At 45.9% G+C, this 19,426-nt stretch overlaps 1 protein-coding gene across 1 annotated transcript in view; it reads right to left on the reverse strand.

Moving 5' to 3' along the window:
* frem2b (FRAS1 related extracellular matrix 2b) overlaps positions 1-19,426 on the reverse strand; it is a 91,065-nt gene that overhangs the window by 19,356 nt on the left and 52,283 nt on the right. The window contains exons 7-11 of the mRNA XM_084419769.1: positions 13,224-13,373; positions 2,216-2,425; positions 1,907-2,104; positions 1,592-1,756; positions 618-800 (exon numbers count right to left, since the gene is read on the reverse strand). Coding sequence (XP_084275895.1) covers positions 618-800; positions 1,592-1,756; positions 1,907-2,104; positions 2,216-2,425; positions 13,224-13,373 — 906 coding nt within the window. The remainder of the gene's footprint in view (positions 1-617; positions 801-1,591; positions 1,757-1,906; positions 2,105-2,215; positions 2,426-13,223; positions 13,374-19,426) is intronic.

Consider the following 19,426-nt stretch of genomic DNA (forward strand, 5'->3'; position numbering starts at 1 on the left):
AACTTTGCGTTTAAAGACAAAATTTTTTTTTTTTAACTCAGACCAATATTTCGTGTCTAATTATTTACTTATGTGGCAAGTAGCCGTGTAATAAGCGGGACAATGTACATCCAGCCGGTTGTTCTTAAAATAACCCCCTTCAGGCTGATTAAGATCCTCATCACCCTGTCGGGGGTTATTCTGAGAGAACCACCAGCTGGATGTACATCATCCCTTACATAATTTATGCTGATTTAAAGGAAAAACTGTTGTTTTCATAGTAGTATTTGTTTTAAATCAGAATAAATTAGGTAAATATAACAGATGCAACTATGAATAATTTTTTTTAAATCAGCATACATTAGGTACATATAACATACTACTATGATGAATACTAAAAACTTTTTTTACAGTAATGAAAATTCTTTTTTTATTCTATCTTATTCAATTTATTCTTTTGTATAAGGTTACTGTGAATGTGGGTTGGCAATGTTTTTATTGTTATGAAAATGCTTAATGTTCTTTGATCAGCATCATTTGAAAGTTAAAATTATGATTTTGGGGTAAAACATGTTCTTGTGAAATTCCCCAGTGAGTTGTCTTACAAAACTGTGCTATGATGTTGTGTTTGAACCCACCTTCAGAGATGGGATGGTAATCTTCTCCAGAGGAAGCTGAGCCGTCCTTTGTGTGGACCCGAACCACTGACACTTTGGACGTGTCTCCTGTCCTCTGGACCGGGATCCTCACCACTGAGATTTGCCCTGACTCACTGGGTTCACTGACACTGAACTTGGTTGCTCCAAACCTGATAATGGCCTCTGGGGAAGGAGGGTTGTGGGAAAGTTGATATGTATGTCAGCACCGCATTATCACTTCAGTCAGTACTAATATCGACCAATCAGCTTGACCAGACTGATGATTAAAGATCTTTAAAGATTTAAAGGGATAGTTCACCCAAAAATGTCAATTCTGTCATCATTTACTTACCCTCAATTTATTCTAAACCTATATAAATTTCTTTATTCTGCTGTAACACAAAAGAAGATTTTGAAGAATGTCGGTAGCCAAACATTTGATGGACCCCATTGATTTCCATAGTATTTTTTCCCATACTTTGGAAGTCAATGGGGCCCATCAACTGTTTAGTTACCCATATTCTTCAAAACATATTCTTTTGTGTTCAGCAGAACAAATAAATTCATACAGGTTTGGAACAACTTTAGGGTGAGTAAATGATGACAGAATTTTTGGGAGAAGTATCCCTTTAAGCAATCTATTTGCAAGTGAACTCATAAATGTTGACAAAATCATACATTTATCTTTAAAATTGTCTATCTGATAAGTGCATTTAAATTCTACATTCATTCTTTTTGATCCTGTTTGAAATATTTATTATGAAATACTATTATACTAACGGTTTTCCTCTTTCCACATCTCCTATACATCTTTAAAATCAACATTTCTGAATTTCTGAAAAAAACCTCACAGCCTTACAGTACATTTTCTGCTCTTAGGCCAATTAAGTACTTTCTAGGACAGAGATTAAAGAAATTGCAAGTGAACATAAGTGGGTACAGAAATGTGGGAAAGTAAGAGATAAAAGCCTTACTGTCAGCATCATCCTTTATCTTGATGAGTGTCTCATTCTGAGCCCCTATGGAGGCCCCAAACGGAGACTCACTTTTGGGGCTTCCTAGCACCAATCTCAGCTCCTCATCTTCCTCATGTTCAGTGTCATCCACGAGGATGAGGACACAAGGCTTCTCCACCTCACCTACACAAGTAATCATTTCAAGAGAGAGTTGTTGTTAAGAACGCATAAAATATGTCAGCACATCAAACAGCAAAATAATTATTTAGGAAAAATCAATGGATTTTCTTTTAGAATAAGTCATTTTTATAGCTTAAACACACTTAATAATACCTGGTAAAAAGACAATGGTGGAGACGTCTATGTTTGGCCTCTCATTGAAGTCCATCATGACTTGGGCTGTGCCTTGACGACTGTAGCATCGCACGCTTGACTTGTAGCTCAGATCTCCGCTCCGGTACACAATAGCAGAAATCTGTCCATCATTCTCATTACCCGTGTACGTAGGATCCCGGAACTGCACCTTGGGCACTAAAAAACAAAAGTCTCAAATTTAACCAAATCCTGTTTATCGTAATTGCTTTGGCCTTGTTTTTGCATACTTTAATTTGCCTTTTTAAGGTTTACTATAAGACCGCTCACAATCTGAGATTGAGTCGTTGATGTAGATTGTAGCTTTTCCTGGTTCTCCCAATATGCCATTCATGGGCATACGGAGAACCAGCTCAAACTTCTCTGGCCCTTCTAGCACCGGCTGTCCCAGGTCATCCAGGATCGTAACCTTGAACGTCTGCATGTTGACGCCCGGGGAAAAGTCCAGGTTCTTACTAATCCCAACATAGTCCACACCAGCTGTATTAAAGATTTGAAGAAAGTCAGTGGGTCAATGGAGAAACAAATTAAGAAAGTTCAATGACAAAATAACAATTTCCTCTCACAGGTAAATTAACAGTGGGAAAATAAATGCCTCTCTCAGTATCACAGGACTGCAGGAATGGCCAACCTTTTTGGCCCGAATAAAGCAAAATAAATAAAGAACTGATATTATGCAAAGATGCAAAGAGAATAGCTACAAACCTCACAAATGCACTAACCAAAGTTCAAAACTGGTTAAGTCAAATTTGTCTCATTCTTAACACGAAAAAGACTGTTGTAATGATGTTTACAAAAAAACCTGTGAAGCAGGTCTAAATACTGTAAAACTTGATTGTAAGACACCCACTGAACAACCACCAACAAGAAGCAGATCTACTGTGTTTTTGGGAGGAGAGGAATTGGAGCTGGTAACTCAGTTTAAGTACCTTGGGGTTATACTAGATTTGAACCTCACTTTCACAAAACACATAAAAAAGGTAACTATTGCTATAAAATTGTATTTACATAATTACAAACAAATCAGGTCTTTCATTACAACCGAGGCTGCTAAATCCTATCTCCATTGTATGATTTTTTCTCACATTGAACACTGCTTTACAGTATGGTCATTTGCTGGTGTCACTGCACTAAAACCCATTGATCAACTCTACAAAAAAGCAGTTAAGGTATTTGATAGGAAATGTCTCGGTTACGTATGTAACCCTCTTTCCCTGAGTAGGGAACGGAGACGTTACGTCAGTGACGACGAATGGGGTTTCGCTTAGAAAGCCTATCACCTTCAAGTATATAAAACGAGCCAATGGCAAAGAAATGCCATGGGTCTGCGGAATTTGCATAGTGTAACTCTGCCCCACCTCGTGGGTATATAAGGTATATAAAGTACGCCGGCAACATGCAGATATGTCTTCGCTGAGGAGCCGAGACTGAACTCAGGCATTCCAGCGGTACAGCGGAAGTGGCAGGGTTACATACATAACTGAGACGTTCCCTTTCGTGGTCACTACGAGTTACGTCAGTGATGACGAATGGGGTTCCCAGTCTAATCACGCCACCTCGGCTGTCTTCCAGTGCTCTGCTTAAGTCTGAGATCCCTTTCATGAGACTAGCACGGACGAAGGACTCCTACTTAACACAGGAATACCAAGGTACACTGGGAAGCATATCTCAGCGGAAATATGCAATCAGTGCCAGCCCGAGGGGGCGGGAATTTAAGAATACACATATGACCCGGGAGGGAGCTGCATATGGAGTATCACTGGGGTGTCCAGCCGCAGGTGGAATATTTCAACCCCAGGGGTGGCAAGGTGGCTTGCCAAGGGAAAGACACATGCTCAGAGAGGCTTACAGTGGAAATACACATGTGGGGGTAGCCCGGATGGGGAACCATGCACATGGAGGCACCTAGCCAAGCGCGAAAGCTGCCGGTGGCATAACTCTGGCGTTGACGTCGACAGTGCTGGAGGAACTCAGGGCCTGCGGGGAGGCTACCTGAGGAGAAAATCGCGCGTATCCCGTCCGTGGAGAGGAATGGCGGAATGTCTAGTACTGGCTGGTTGAAGCGAGTACATGAGAAGAAACTGGCTCCACTCGGAGATTGTAGAATCTCGCGAATGTGTTGGGTGTCGCCCAGCCTGCAGCTCTGCAGATGTCTGTTAGCGAGGCGCCATGCGCTAGAGCCAAAGAGGAGGCCACACTCCGGGTGGAGTGGGCCTTCACACCTAGGGGGCACGGTCGGCCTTGCTGCTGGTATGCCAAAGCAATGGCGTCCACTATCCAGTGAGACAACCTTTGCTTGGAGAGAGCCTTTCCCTTCAGCTTCCCACCATAACAGACAAAGAGCTGGTCTGAGGTCCTGAAACACTGCATTCTGTCTACGTAAGCACGGAGGGCGCGTACTGGACAGAGCAGTGCCAAGGCTGGGTATGCCTCCTCCAAAGGCAGCGCTTGCAGGTTCACCACCTGATCTCGAAAGGGAGTGGTGGGAACCTTGGGCACATATCCAGGCCGGGGTCTCAGGATCACGTGAGAGTTAGCCGGCCCGAATTCCAGGCACGCTTCGACAACCGAAAATGCCTGCAGGTCCGCTACCCTCTTAATGGAGGCCAATGCAACCAGGAGCGCTGTCTTCATTGACAGGAACTTAAGCTCCACTGATTGCAGAGGCTCAAAGGGAGCACTCTGCAGGGCAGTTAACACCACTGAGAGGTCCCAAGAGGGTACGAGAGGAGGGCGGGGAGGATTCAGTCTCCTCGCTCCTCTCAGGAACCTGATGATCAGGTCGTGCTTTCCCAGAGACTTACCTTCAACTGCATCGTGATGTGCGGCAATGGCGGCAACATACACTTTCAGGGTGGAGGGAGACAGCCTTTGCTCCAACCCTTCTTGCAGGAAGGAAAGCACGACACTGACCCGTGGGGTCTTCATGACGGGAAGAACACCAGTTGACGAAGAGGTTCCACTTCAACGCATAGGCATGTCTCGTGGACGATGCTCTAGCGGAAGTGATGGTAGCCACCACCGCTGGTGGTAGGGTACTCAAACCTGCCTCGTCCCGTCCAGGAGCCACACATGGAGGTTCCAAAGATCGGGGCGAGGGTGCCCTGTCTCTGAGAAAGGGGGTCCTTCCTCAGAGGAATTGGCCAGGGAGGTGCTGTCGCGAGGAGAACTAGTTCGGAGAACCAGGTCCGGTTGTGCCAATAAGGGGCAACCAAAATGACCTGCTCCTCGTCCTCCCTGATCTTGCACAGGGTCTGTGCAAGACGGCTCACTGGGGGAAACGCATACTTACGGAGGCCGGAGCACTAGGTGCCGGAGCACTAGGTCCCTGTGTTCTCAAACCTGGTCTCGAGAGTGAGCTAGGATCAGCCAGTCGTCGAGATAGTTCAGGATGTGAACCCCGTGTTCCCGTAGAGGAAGAAGGGCTGCCTCGACGACCTTCGTGAAGACGCGAGGAGACAGGCGTAGCCCGAATGGGACAACCGCGTACTGGTATGCCTGCCCCTCGAAAGCAAACCGTAGGAACGGTCTGTGTCGAGGTAGAATGGAGACATGGAAGTAGGCGTCCTTCAGGTTGATCGCTGCAAACCAATCCTGTGGCCGCACACATTCGAAGATGTATTTGGCTGTGAGCATCTTGAACGGCATCCTGTGAAGGGAGCGGTTCAAGACGCGCAGGTCCAGGATTGGTCGTAACCCACCGGATTTCTTGGGTACAATGACTACGTTTACATGCAGCCAATAACCCGTTCAAAACCGGGATATTAGCAATAACCCGGTCGCGCACGGCCATGTAAACACCGGCAAAAACCCGGATATGCTCATATCCCGGTTTTTAAAAACCCGGATATTACCCCTGGGGTACCCCTTTTCTAACCCGAATATTTGGTCATGTAAACGTGTATCGGCATATCCCCATCAAAAGGAACATTGATTTGTGTTCTGCGCATGTTCTATTCGCAAGGAATCTTGGTCTTTTGAGTAGAGACGGCGCATAAAAAAACCCGCGTGCAGTATACCGGAAGTAAACAAGAAGTAGAGGTAAACATTGCGAGACGCAGCACAGCAACACACTTTTGGAGCGAGAAGGAAAGCGCAAACAAGGCGATCGCTATCTGCCCCGAACTATTCATTATCCGGGTGCTGCTGCTGTTGTTGTTGTCTTTGGATACAGGAAGAAGAATTGGAAATGACGCATATTGCGTCTTAAGGTTGTCCGTACGTCCTGACGCTAACCGTGCGTCGCCGTTTACATCGGGATATTCCCAACTGATTACAAATTCCATGTATACAGGAGTAACTGTCTCTGCTCACGCATGTAAACGGGTTATTCCGAATGTTTCAGAAACCCAAATAGTGACCCTAACCCGACCATAACCCGGATATTGGCTGCATGTAAACGTAGTCAATGAAGTAGGGGCTGTAGAAGTCGGACTTCATTTCGGCTGGAGGGACGCACCTTCTCGATCGCACCCTTCGCCAGTAGGGTGGTGATCTCCGCTCTCATGACAGGGGCATTGCCACCGACCATAGTGAAGCGGACTCCCCTGAAGTGGGGAGGAGACCGCGCGAACTGAATCGCGTAGCCGAGCCTGATGGTTCTCGCGACCCAGCGGGACAGTCTGGGAAGCTCTAGCCAGGCTCCCAAGAACTGTACCAGCAGGGTCATGTGAACCACAGACGTACCCTCGGTGGTGCAGCGAGGCGGAATGACCGGCCCAGACGTGGGCAACGTAGCGACCCGGTGTGGGGGCACGGTCATTAGCCGCGGGGGCGTGCTCTGGCAGGGGTCTGGTGACAGAGGGGGACGAGAGTGGCGAGGCTCGTGAGCGGCGCGCACTGTCATCCGAGAACTCTGTGTGCTCAGAGATGGGTGTATCAGTTCTTTCTTCGACCAAATTAGGGTGCTGCTCAGCGTGGAACGAGCAGCGGGGTCGGGAAAACCAAGGATTCTGGCCCTCCCCCACCGGGGGAAGGAGTGGCCCTGCTACCATCTCCTGGGAAGAACTGATCGCCATCTCTGAGCAGCCTGTCTCAGGACCGCCGCTTAGCCTGGAGTTTAGAGGGGCGCAGGGCGGGAGAGGGCTGTGGCGCCTTCCTGCGGCTTCCTCCACAACGCGGCCCGGGTGAAGGCTGCTGCCAGAGCCGTGCGGGAGGGGCGGGAGGGCGCCCTCGGCGGTGAGCAGACTGAGGATTCTGTGCCGACGGCTGGGTGGAGGCAGCAGCGGGCTGTCGAGGCAGAATATGCTTAATCGACAGTGCTGGAGGAACTCAGGGCCTGCGGGGAGGCTACCTGAGGAGAAAATCGCGCGTATCCCGTCCGTGGAGAGGAATGGCGGAATGTCTAGTACTGGCTGGTTGAAGCAAGTACATGAGAAGAAACTGGCTCCACTCGGAGATTGTAGAATCTCGCGAATGTGTTGGGTGTCGCCCAGCCTGCAGCTCTGCAGATGTCTGTTAGCGAGGCGCCATGCGCTAGAGCCAAAGAGGAGGCCACACTCCGGGTGGAGTGGGCCTTCACACCTAGGGGGCACGGTCGGCCTTGCTGCTGGTATGCCAAAGCAATGGCGTCCACTATCCAGTGAGACAACCTTTGCTTGGAGAGAGCCTTTCCCTTCAGCTTCCCACCATAACAGACAAAGAGCTGGTCTGAGGTCCTGAAACACTGCATTCTGTCTACGTAAGCACGGAGGGCGCGTACTGGACAGAGCAGTGCCAAGGCTGGGTATGCCTCCTCCAAAGGCAGCGCTTGCAGGTTCACCACCTGATCTCGAAAGGGAGTGGTGGGAACCTTGGGCACATATCCAGGCCGGGGTCTCAGGATCACGTGAGAGTTAGCCGGCCCGAATTCCAGGCACGCTTCGACAACCGAAAATGCCTGCAGGTCCGCTACCCTCTTAATGGAGGCCAATGCAACCAGGAGCGCTGTCTTCATTGACAGGAACTTAAGCTCCACTGATTGCAGAGGCTCAAAGGGAGCACTCTGCAGGGCAGTTAACACCACTGAGAGGTCCCAAGAGGGTACGAGAGGAGGGCGAGGAGGATTCAGTCTCCTCGCTCCTCTCAGGAACCTGATGATCAGGTCGTGCTTTCCCAGAGACTTACCTTCAACTGCATCGTGATGTGCGGCAATGGCGGCAACATACACTTTCAGGGTGGAGGGAGACAGCCTTTGCTCCAACCCTTCTTGCAGGAAGGAAAGCACGACACTGACCCGTGGGGTCTTCATGACGGGAAGAACACCAGTTGACGAAGAGGTTCCACTTCAACGCATAGGCATGTCTCGTGGACGATGCTCTAGCGGAAGTGATGGTAGCCACCACCGCTGGTGGTAGGGTACTCAAACCTGCCTCGTCCCGTCCAGGAGCCACACATGGAGGTTCCAAAGATCGGGGCGAGGGTGCCCTGTCTCTGAGAAAGGGGGTCCTTCCTCAGAGGAATTGGCCAGGGAGGTGCTGTCGCGAGGAGAACTAGTTCGGAGAACCAGGTCCGGTTGTGCCAATAAGGGGCAACCAAAATGACCTGCTCCTCGTCCTCCCTGATCTTGCACAGGGTCTGTGCAAGACGGCTCACTGGGGGAAACGCATACTTACGGAGGCCGGAGCACTAGGTGCCGGAGCACTAGGTCCCTGTGTTCTCAAACCTGGTCTCGAGAGTGAGCTAGGATCAGCCAGTCGTCGAGATAGTTCAGGATGTGAACCCCGTGTTCCCGTAGAGGAAGAAGGGCTGCCTCGACGACCTTCGTGAAGACGCGAGGAGACAGGCGTAGCCCGAATGGGACAACCGCGTACTGGTATGCCTGCCCCTCGAAAGCAAACCGTAGGAACGGTCTGTGTCGAGGTAGAATGGAGACATGGAAGTAGGCGTCCTTCAGGTTGATCGCTGCAAACCAATCCTGTGGCCGCACACATTCGAAGATGTATTTGGCTGTGAGCATCTTGAACGGCATCCTGTGAAGGGAGCGGTTCAAGACGCGCAGGTCCAGGATTGGTCGTAACCCACCGGATTTCTTGGGTACAATGACTACGTTTACATGCAGCCAATAACCCGTTCAAAACCGGGATATTAGCAATAACCCGGTCGCGCACGGCCATGTAAACACCGGCAAAAACCCGGATATGCTCATATCCCGGTTTTTAAAAACCCGGATATTACCCCTGGGGTACCCCTTTTCTAACCCGAATATTTGGTCATGTAAACGTGTATCGGCATATCCCCATCAAAAGGAACATTGATTTGTGTTCTGCGCATGTTCTATTCGCAAGGAATCTTGGTCTTTTGAGTAGAGACGGCGCATAAAAAAACCCGCGTGCAGTATACCGGAAGTAAACAAGAAGTAGAGGTAAACATTGCGAGACGCAGCACAGCAACACACTTTTGGAGCGAGAAGGAAAGCGCAAACAAAGGCGATCGCTATCTGCCCCGAACTATTCATTATCCGGGTGCTGCTGCTGTTGTTGTTGTCTTTGGATACAGGAAGAAGAATTGGAAATGACGCATATTGCGTCTTAAGGTTGTCCGTACGTCCTGACGCTAACCGTGCGTCGCCGTTTACATCGGGATATTCCCAACTGATTACAAATTCCATGTATACAGGAGTAACTGTCTCTGCTCACGCATGTAAACGGGTTATTCCGAATGTTTCAGAAACCCAAATAGTGACCCTAACCCGACCATAACCCGGATATTGGCTGCATGTAAACGTAGTCAATGAAGTAGGGGCTGTAGAAGTCGGACTTCATTTCGGCTGGAGGGACGCACCTTCTCGATCGCACCCTTCGCCAGTAGGGTGGTGATCTCCGCTCTCATGACAGGGGCATTGCCACCGACCATAGTGAAGCGGACTCCCCTGAAGTGGGGAGGAGACCGCGCGAACTGAATCGCGTAGCCGAGCCTGATGGTTCTCGCGACCCAGCGGGACAGTCTGGGAAGCTCTAGCCAGGCTCCCAAGAACTGTACCAGCAGGGTCATGTGAACCACAGACGTACCCTCGGTGGTGCAGCGAGGCGGAATGACCGGCCCAGACGTGGGCAACGTAGCGACCCGGTGTGGGGGCACGGTCATTAGCCGCGGGGGCGTGCTCTGGCAGGGGTCTGGTGACAGAGGGGGACGAGAGTGGCGAGGCTCGAGAGTGGCGAGGCTCGTGAGCGGCGCGCACTGTCATCCGAGAACTCTGTGTGCTCAGAGATGGGTGTATCAGTTCTTTCTTCGACCAAATTAGGGTGCTGCTCATCGTGGAACGAGCAGCGGGGTCGGGAAAACCAAGGATTCTGGCCCTCCCCCACCGGGGGAAGGAGTGGCCCTGCTACCATCTCCTGGGAAGAACTGATCGCCATCTCTGAGCAGCCTGTCTCAGGACCGCCGCTTAGCCTGGAGTTTAGAGGGGCGCAGGGCGGGAGAGGGCTGTGGCGCCTTCCTGCGGCTTCCTCCACAACGCGGCCCGGGTGAAGGCTGCTGCCAGAGCCGTGCGGGAGGGGCGGGAGGGCGCCCTCGGCGGTGAGCAGACTGAGGATTCTGTGCCGACGGCTGGGTGGAGGCAGCAGCGGGCTGTCGAGGCAGAATATGCTTAATCGCCTCAGTCTGCTTCTGGACAGTCGAGAACTGCTGGGCAAAGTCCTCGACTGCTCTGCCGAAGAGGCCAGCCTGGGATATGGGGGTGTCGAGGAAACGGGTCCGCTCGGCCTCCCGCATATTGGCCAGGTTTAGCCACAGGTGTCTCTCCTGGACCACACATTTCACTTTCGTCGCTCAGAGAGTAAGGTCAGTGGCGGCACACAGCTCATCAAAGAGCCCTGGGTCAGTCCTCCCCTCGTGCATGTCCTTGAGCATCTGGGCCTTGTAGACCTGCAGAGTGGCCATGGCATGCAGTGAGGCGGCTGCCTGCCCCACGGCTCTATAGGCCTTTGCCACGAAAGTGGAGGAGAACTTACAGGGCCTTGCAGGGGTGCCTTTGGTTGCCACGGGAAGAAGCACTCTGCGGACACAGTTCCATCGCAACAGAGCGTTCAACCTGGGGAACCCCAGTGTACCCTTTGGCAGCTGCCTGATCAAGAGGAGGAAAGGCGGAGGAGGTCGCCGCGTATTGCGGTTGGACGGTGACGGGGGTCAGCGGCCGCACCCAAAAAACAATCGTCCAGCCGCGAACGCACAGGGCCGGGTGGCGGGGACCACTCGAGCCCAATGGCCGTGGCTGCCCGGGAAAGCATGGCCGTCAGCTCGGGATTAGACTTGGGCAATGCTGGCACGCCTGAAGGCGGCAGCACAGCCGAATCGTCATCTCCCGAGGACTCCTGCCCACATTGTGATGCAGCGATCGACATCGTATCATCCTCTGGAGCGCCGAAAGAGACCCGTGGCACGCCGAAAGACGATGCCGCAGGCTCAGTCGGGACGCTCTCGGGTTGCATTGCTTGAGAGGGGGGTGTGGAGCATGGAATAGTCGGCGCTTTATTCCACACCGTCACCCTCAGGTCACCCTGGCCACCAGCCGAAGTACCAGCTCTCGTGGAGGAGGTAGATTGGGGTGTGGATGAGGGGACTCTCCCTCGAACGAGATCAATGAGTCTTGACCGAAGCAATGCAATGGCTTACGCTGCCTTAGCGTGGTCAACGCCCAGACAAGCAAGACAGCGATTGTGCCCATCAGAGTCGGATATAACGCGACACAGAGTGTTGAAGTGACCAGGGAGATGAACACAGAAACACTGGCAGATCACTGCACAGATCAGCAGGGAATGTGCACTTGCTGGAACTCGCTGTCACACCAACACCTGGAAAGAAGCTCGTCTCGAAGAGTGAAGAGAAGATCTCAGATTTGGCTTGTGGAGTGAAGTGAATACTTGGCTCCGAAGTGAAAACATATCTGCATGTTGCCGGCGTACTTCCTTATATACCCATGAGGTGGGGCGGAGTTACGCTATGCAAATTCCGCAGACCCATGGCATTTCTTTGCCATTGGCTCGTTTTATATACTCGAAGTTGATAGGCTTTCTAAGCGAAACCCCATTCGTCGTCACTGACGTAACTCGTAGTGACCACGAAAGGGAACCACAGTCGTTTCACCTTTGTTCAATTTTAGTCAACTCCTAAGTTTTGAAAATCTCGAAGTATTTAAAAGTAGCTGTGGAATGGCCCCACCACCCTGGGGGATTTTATCAAAAAAGAGAAACAGTGAGACTAGTACTAGGTCAATTACTCGGGGGGGATTGTTAAGTACAATTTAGAAAATCTACTTTTGGACAAAACGTCCTTTCTATTAAAGGCTGCACAAATTGGAACAGTATGCCAACGGAAATTAGAGGTAGCCCCACTTTTGTTTCGTTTAAGAAACAGCTTAAAAGATGGCTGAATAACAATCAAAACTGTGAACATTAGGTAAGAACTATGCATAGGCTCTTTAAAATATGTAACCCTGGATCACAAAACCAGTCACAAGTCGCACAGGTAAATTTGTGGCAATAGCCAACAATACATTGTATTGGTCAAAATTATCGCTTTTTCAAATAGTCGTTTCTCGGCCAAATATTGTCCTATCATAACAAACAATTCATCAATGGAAAGCTTATTTATTTAGCTTTCAGAAATCTCAATTTTGAAAAATTGACCCATGTGACTGGTTTTGTGGTCCAGGGTCATATATGCACTTGCAGATAGGTAGATTTATATATTTATAACAACCACTTTGGGAAAAATACGCGCTCTATATGTCTATTAGTTGTTATGTATGTTTTTTTTTTCTATGTCTGGGACTACGGATGGAAATCAGCATTGTGCTAAATCCGGCGTATTTACGTCAACTTATATTGTACGTTCATCAATATGCACTGTCCCATCCAAATAAAGAAAGAATGAAATGAAATATTAGACTGATAAAAGAATACATTTGTGGTTAGCCGTGTTGGGTGTAATTAATTACTAAATAATCTATTAACTGTCATTTAATTACTTTTCCCTTGAAAAGAAGGTCCCCGGTTCAAGCCCCGGCTCAGCCAGGAGTCCTTTCTGTGTGGAATTTGCACATTCTCCCAGTGTCAGCATGGGTTTCCTCCGGGTGCTCCGGTTTCCCCCACAGTCCAAAGACATGCAGGTTAGGTGAATTGTACATGCCAAATTGTTGTAGGAGTGTGTGTAAGTGTGAATGTGTCTCAGTGCTCGGTTGTGTCAGAAAGGGCATTTGGTGCCCATCTAATGTATTATATTAACCGAACATGTTGACAGTAATTATATATAAATGCGTCTGCACAAAGAACTGCCATACATGTGTCTGTCTGATACATACCTTCGGCTGAAACAGGGTCAGTCTTTCGAGACCGCACTGTAACCGTTCCGGTTTTGGAAAGATCACTTCCTGTTCTCCAAACCCGGACTTCGACATAACCGTCACTCTCATCTACATGGTACTCCATTTCTCCGAAATAAAATACTGGTGCTGTTAGAAAATAAAGAGAGATGTTTAATGGAAGGAACAATCTAGATATAAGCATGATCACTACACGAGTAATGTCATAAGATAAAATAAAATATTTAGAAGAACTGTTATTGTTCATTTTATGAAAGTCAGTGGGGTCCAAAACAACACTGGACCCCTGTGAATTTAATTATACGGACAAAGAAACCCAAATATATTTTGTGTTCCATAGAAGAAGGAAAGTCATACAGGTTTGTATTGAGGGTGAATAAATTATGACAAATTATCCCTTTAAGAATGAGGAACTGTCTGAGGCAGCTTTGACAAAAGGTACAGGGATGAGAGAGACGGGCTAGCATGGACCTGTCTGTCTGCAATTAACACTTTACCCATCTTAGAATTCAGTGCCAAATCCTTGTTCATAGCTCACAAACACCTTATCTGCTGGTGAAAGGTCTATGTCACACTCAGCTTCCAAATGTGTTTTCTTGGAAAACACAGTGTCATGTCCTGAATCTGATTGAGAGTAAGACATTGAGGGTGTTGAAGGAGTTTAAGCCACTATCCGTCCATATAGGAAGTGCATCTAAGCCCAAGGAAAATAAACAAAAAGTGTGCTAGACTCTTTTCCTCCCGTTTTATTCTTGTGTGGCATTGAGGACTCACACGACGTGATAAAAAAAAACCCAGCAGGTAAATTTTTTACCCCTAAACCAGCACTGAACTGTTGATGCATTAGGATGGAGTGCATTGATGAGGTCATGCGGGGTGTTTGGAGGGTTTTTTTCCATTAAAAAGCTTAAAATAGAACCACTTCAGCATTTGAGCTTTTGTTAGGGCCCATCATAGAATGGTTTTACCAGTCAAAGAGTTATTCAAGCTCCAACTCTTACATTATGAGGAAATACTGACAGGGACAAAGTAAAAGTTGAGTGACAGAAATAGTTCACGGAAAAATGAAATTTCTGTCAAATTTTCCATGCCACATTATGCCAAGTTTGACATCTGAATGCATGTCTTTTGATTGATTACCAAGTGATGCATTCTAACGTTTAGTTTAGAATGTAGAGTTAGTTTAGAAGAAAACACAAGTTTGGAAGTTAATGTGACAGAATTACATTTTTTGGTTTAAAAAAATCCTCAAAAATGAATAAATACTCAGAATGAATTCTGAAGGATCAAGTGACAATGATGCCATCACAGAAATCATTTACATTTTAAAATATATTCAAATAGAAACCAGCTATATTGAATTGTAATAATATTTCACATTATTACTGTTTTTGTTCTGTATTTTTTATCAAATAAATGCAGCCTTGGTAAGCATAAGATACTTTTTATAAACATAAGTGGTGCTTTTCTATTCCAAACTTGCCGTCGCAATACAGCTGATTACTATTGCTTAATTATGAGCACTAGTAAAAATTTTGTATTTCACATTTCCTTTTTAATGTGCTGAAACTACTAAATTAACGACTTGCATTAATGATCAAAGGCTAAACTTAAACTCACAAAAAAGTTGACATGCTTCACCTGCAATAAAACGCTCATAACAATCGTGTGAAGTTGCGTAAAAGCTCACAGGGGGCTAATATGTCTTTAGGCACTGCCTAGAGTTTTGTGTCCAAGGGCGAAAATTGTTCATGATGTGAAAATCCCATTATAAAATGTAGAGTTCAGAAAAACAGAGAGGCAGTTATCTCCAGCTTTATCTAGGTCTTGGAGACACATTAAATATAATTGCATGATGTGCCTTGGCACTGCCAGAGCCTGTCCCTGCAGAGACATAAAGTACTGTGGGCGATCGGAAGGTGATATAAAATGAGTGCTTTGGTTTTGCTAGTTGTGTGGGTGCGTTTTGGTGTGTGTCTCACTGCTCCCACAATCAGATAAGGTTCATTTGTAAAAGGTACAAACAGTGAGCTTCAAAGCACCACAGTCCATTAACTGAAAGGCAAGCCATTGGCTCCTACACGACCCAAACCCAAACTCAGGCGCATCAAAGGGTGGATCAGGTTACCCATGTGGCAGTCTGCCTTGGTGCTAGTGGGCTAAATTTGGACAACTGAGGGTTTTCTTTTCTGCAGTTAGGTACACTAATGCATTATCTTTCCAAAACTTGAATTATCTGGCCTGTAGCCTATAGTGCACTCTGACATTCACTCTTAACTGGCATTTTACTTCACTGCACATTTGACCGCTTTGGTCAAAAGCTGCTCTTTAAAGTAACTCCAGCCAACAACCTTTTCACAAGGACAGAGCCAGAAGACATTAATGCACAGCTCCTTCTCACCTCATTTCAACTCTCTGTAATTAAACCTTCAGGTGGAAAAAGCTGAAACAAACCAGGGAAATGCAATCATTTCAAAGACTATGATTTCTGAAACATAAAATATTTCTTCCTATTTCTAAAATATTGTTTAGTGTGACATGGCCGACGATAGCATCTTTATTTATTTATTACTAAATTACTAAATCAGTCATTTTACTTAAATGACAATTAATAGCTAATTTGAAATGACTGAACTTAAATATACGAGCTTGATAAAAAATATATATATGTATATAGCACAGTTTACATCTGAAAAAGACTTGGCATTAGCCTGGGGAGAGAGGCAGAAAGAACCCAGGGAGTCTGGTGTGCGGTTCACACATCTAGGCACAGACACGTTTGTGCGCTTGAACTTTCCTTAGCATTCCCACCGAGCGACAGCATTTATAAAAAGCAAAGACCTCTGGGTGCAAGAAAATGGCAGAACACATTAGCACAGCGCTAAGTGTTTTTCAGAGAGAACACATTGTACACCTTTCCACAGGAGCTCTCAAATGAGTCTGAATTGATTTAAGGTAATTTTCTTGCAAAAAGCACCAGGACAGGTAATTTTTGTGCAAAAAAGCAGGTCACATTTACTTCAACCGCATGTAATATGGAGACCAAACGAATGATTTCAGTCACAATTGCAAGTTCTATATGCTCAAAAGTCCAAAAACTGATGATTACGTAATGAATATGAGATTTAGATTCCTTTTAAATTTAAACATCTGATGAATGGTTATTTAACATTTTTAATTATTTCAAATTTTCATTTGAATCAAAGAATCATTAAATGCTGTTATTGTTGATAAAATCTTTCTTTAACTAACCAGGAATAAACAAACAGTTTCACAACAGGACTTCACCACAGGACATCTGCCTCGTCTCCCCCAGGCTGACCCAGAATCGGAAGACTGAATCTTAATAATAGGCTCCAGACAGACAGCCACCTACACTCATTTTGCTCCCTCCGGATACTCCCTTCCATCTCTCTCTCCAAGTGGTTCATAATCATAGCTTTATTAGCCCAACACACATTCACTGCCTGACATCAAGCAGCATATTAGTGAGCCCGATCCTTAGGTACAAGTATCCTCTTGTTTTACAGTTACAACAACTCGCGCAGTTCTTTCTCTACGCTTCCGAGAGTGATTTTTGTCAAATCCAGCGGCAGTTACTGCAGCGTGCGAGAACACGTCCCCAACACACTCATAATCAACAAACAGATTTTCTACATGTGATGTTGCCAGCTGATTTCTGTTACCAATACAATTAAAGAAGGCTTCTGAGAACCAAATGTTTCTGTTTATTCTAAGTACGTGCTTGTCTGTCACTCTAAATGCTCGAGCTTGTTACAACAGGATGGATTCTGATTGGCTGTCATTGTTTTTATTGTTCTTAAGCTGGATAAAATCGTTCTGAAAGTGATTTCAACGATATTGTTTCTCTGTGCCCCTAATAGATGTGGTGTGAACTCTGCTATTCTTTAATATTAAGAACGATTTTTAGAACTATATCTTTATCGTTATCTTTATAGTTATCGTCCTTGGTGTGAACGGGCCTTAAAAGGTTCAGAGGTAAAGGTAGAAAAATGAAAATACGGCTTTCTCACTATAAGCTAAAACAACAGAAATCAATAGAAAGTCCCAACCTGGAGAGTAAAACAAACGTGTGTGAAAAACTCAGTACAGACAGAATAGAGTATAGTACTACCTGTATAAAGCCTATAAGAGAGGTTTGTCTATCTATCTTTCTATCTGTCATTCTATCTATCTATCTATCTATCTATCTATCTATCTATCTATCTATCTATCTATCTATCTATCTATCTATCTATCTATCTATCTATCTATCTATCTGTCCGTCCGTCCGTCACATATTTTTTTAAATAAAAAAAAAACTACCAAATAAAAAAAAAGTCCAGTGTAAGCAGACTATTTTTACCCGGTGTTGCTGCTGTCTGTGCGTGCTTTGAGTACTCTAAGTAGGTGGCACTCAATAAGCTGACACGGAGCTGTCTTTTCTAAAAACAGTCGATCAGGTTTCAGGTGTATGCGTCATTTGCAAAGGCGAACGAGCACTGCTGTCAGACAGTAGCTCCAGGCGATGTTTTCGTTCTTTCTTTCTTTTTTTTTTTCCTCTCCTTCTTGCGGAAATTCTTGACATCAGCCAAGAATCTGGACTGGAAAACAAAATAACAATGAAGATACAAACAAAGCCAGTTTCTACAAGGCAGTGTTGTCCTCCACCCTGTGTATTTATCCTTGACAAATCACCCGTAAGAAACAGGATCAACCTGCGAACTGATATGCGTAAGAGACTTCCAAATGTCATTTACGTCACCTTGAAAATCAAGAGCAGTTTTAAAACTGAAAAAGTGCTGAACAAAATATCTTTAGTGAAATTTGTTAGCTCAAATATCTATCTATCTATCTATCTATCTATCTATCTATCTATCTATCTATCTATCTATCTATCTATCTATCTATCTAGTATAAAGTTTACAACATCGGATAAAATAAATACAAGCAAAAGCAGTAGAAAACTAATTTCACAAATAAAATCAGTGACAATTTTCAAACTAAATAGCAAAAGAAAATCAAAATACTAACAGAAGTCAGATACAAAAATAATCATCAAGGAAAATTAAGCAATGGAATAATATTGAGTTTTAAGCAAAGATTTAAAAACCTGTAATGTGCAAATCTAATGTGAACTGACAACCTGTTCCAGAGTTAAGGGCCCGCAACAGCAAAGGCACGTTCTCCTCTTTGTTTTAATCTGGCTCAGGAAACAGTGAGCAATCTATGACTACCGGTGCGAAGAGCTCGAGAAGGGTTATGTAGAGATATAAGTTCAGATAGATATGAGGGTGCTAAGTTGTTTAGGGACTTAAAAACAAAAAATAGGGTTTTCAACTCCACTCTAAACCGCACAGGAAGCCAATGCAATGATGCTAACACAAGAGTAATGTGAGTGAATTTACAGAGGCCCAATAAAAGACTTGCTGCACGCAATTTGGACCAACTTGAGACGGACCAAGGAAGTAGCGTTCATTCCACAATACAGTGAGTTACAGTAGTCTAAACGTGATGATATAAAAAAAATGAATTACTCTGTCAAAGTCTTGAAAAGAGAGAAAAGGCTTGATTTTGGAAAGAAGACAGAGATGAAAGAAACAAGATCTAACCACTGAGTTCACTTGTTTGTCAAGTTTCAACTCCCTGTCAAGCCAAACGCCTAAGTTTTTAACAAGAGTTTTGGCTTGAGATGCTTGAGATGTGACATAATGATCATTTACAAACTTTGTGTGACATCCAGATTTACATCCTCCAAACTCCTATCTATCTATCTATCTATCTATCTATCTATCTATCTATCTATCTATCTATCTATCTATCTGCAAACACAGTCAATTATCACCTAAAAGTCAGCAAAGCAGCTGTAATGAAACGGTCACCATTGATCACAGTCACAGTCACTTGATCTCCCACACTACCTCAAATGCTTCCTGTCAATGTTTCACTTTCCTTACATTTGGAATGGCTTGGTGACATTCTGGACAGAGTTACAGATTGAAAAATATTCTCTGAAGCTGACCCTCATAAAAATCCTGACAGAGACATCAACGTGGCACCACAGTTGTGCTGACGCCTCCAGAGCTGACCCTGGAGTCTCAAACACGGCGTTTCAACACGCAACGGTTTAAATTACATCACAACGACCAACTGTTGGGAATTTCAGGCATGTAACCTCTGTC

The sequence above is a fragment of the Rutilus rutilus genome, assembly GCF_951802725.1.
Source record: "Rutilus rutilus genome assembly, chromosome: 9".
Lineage (NCBI taxonomy): Eukaryota > Metazoa > Chordata > Actinopteri > Cypriniformes > Leuciscidae > Rutilus > Rutilus rutilus.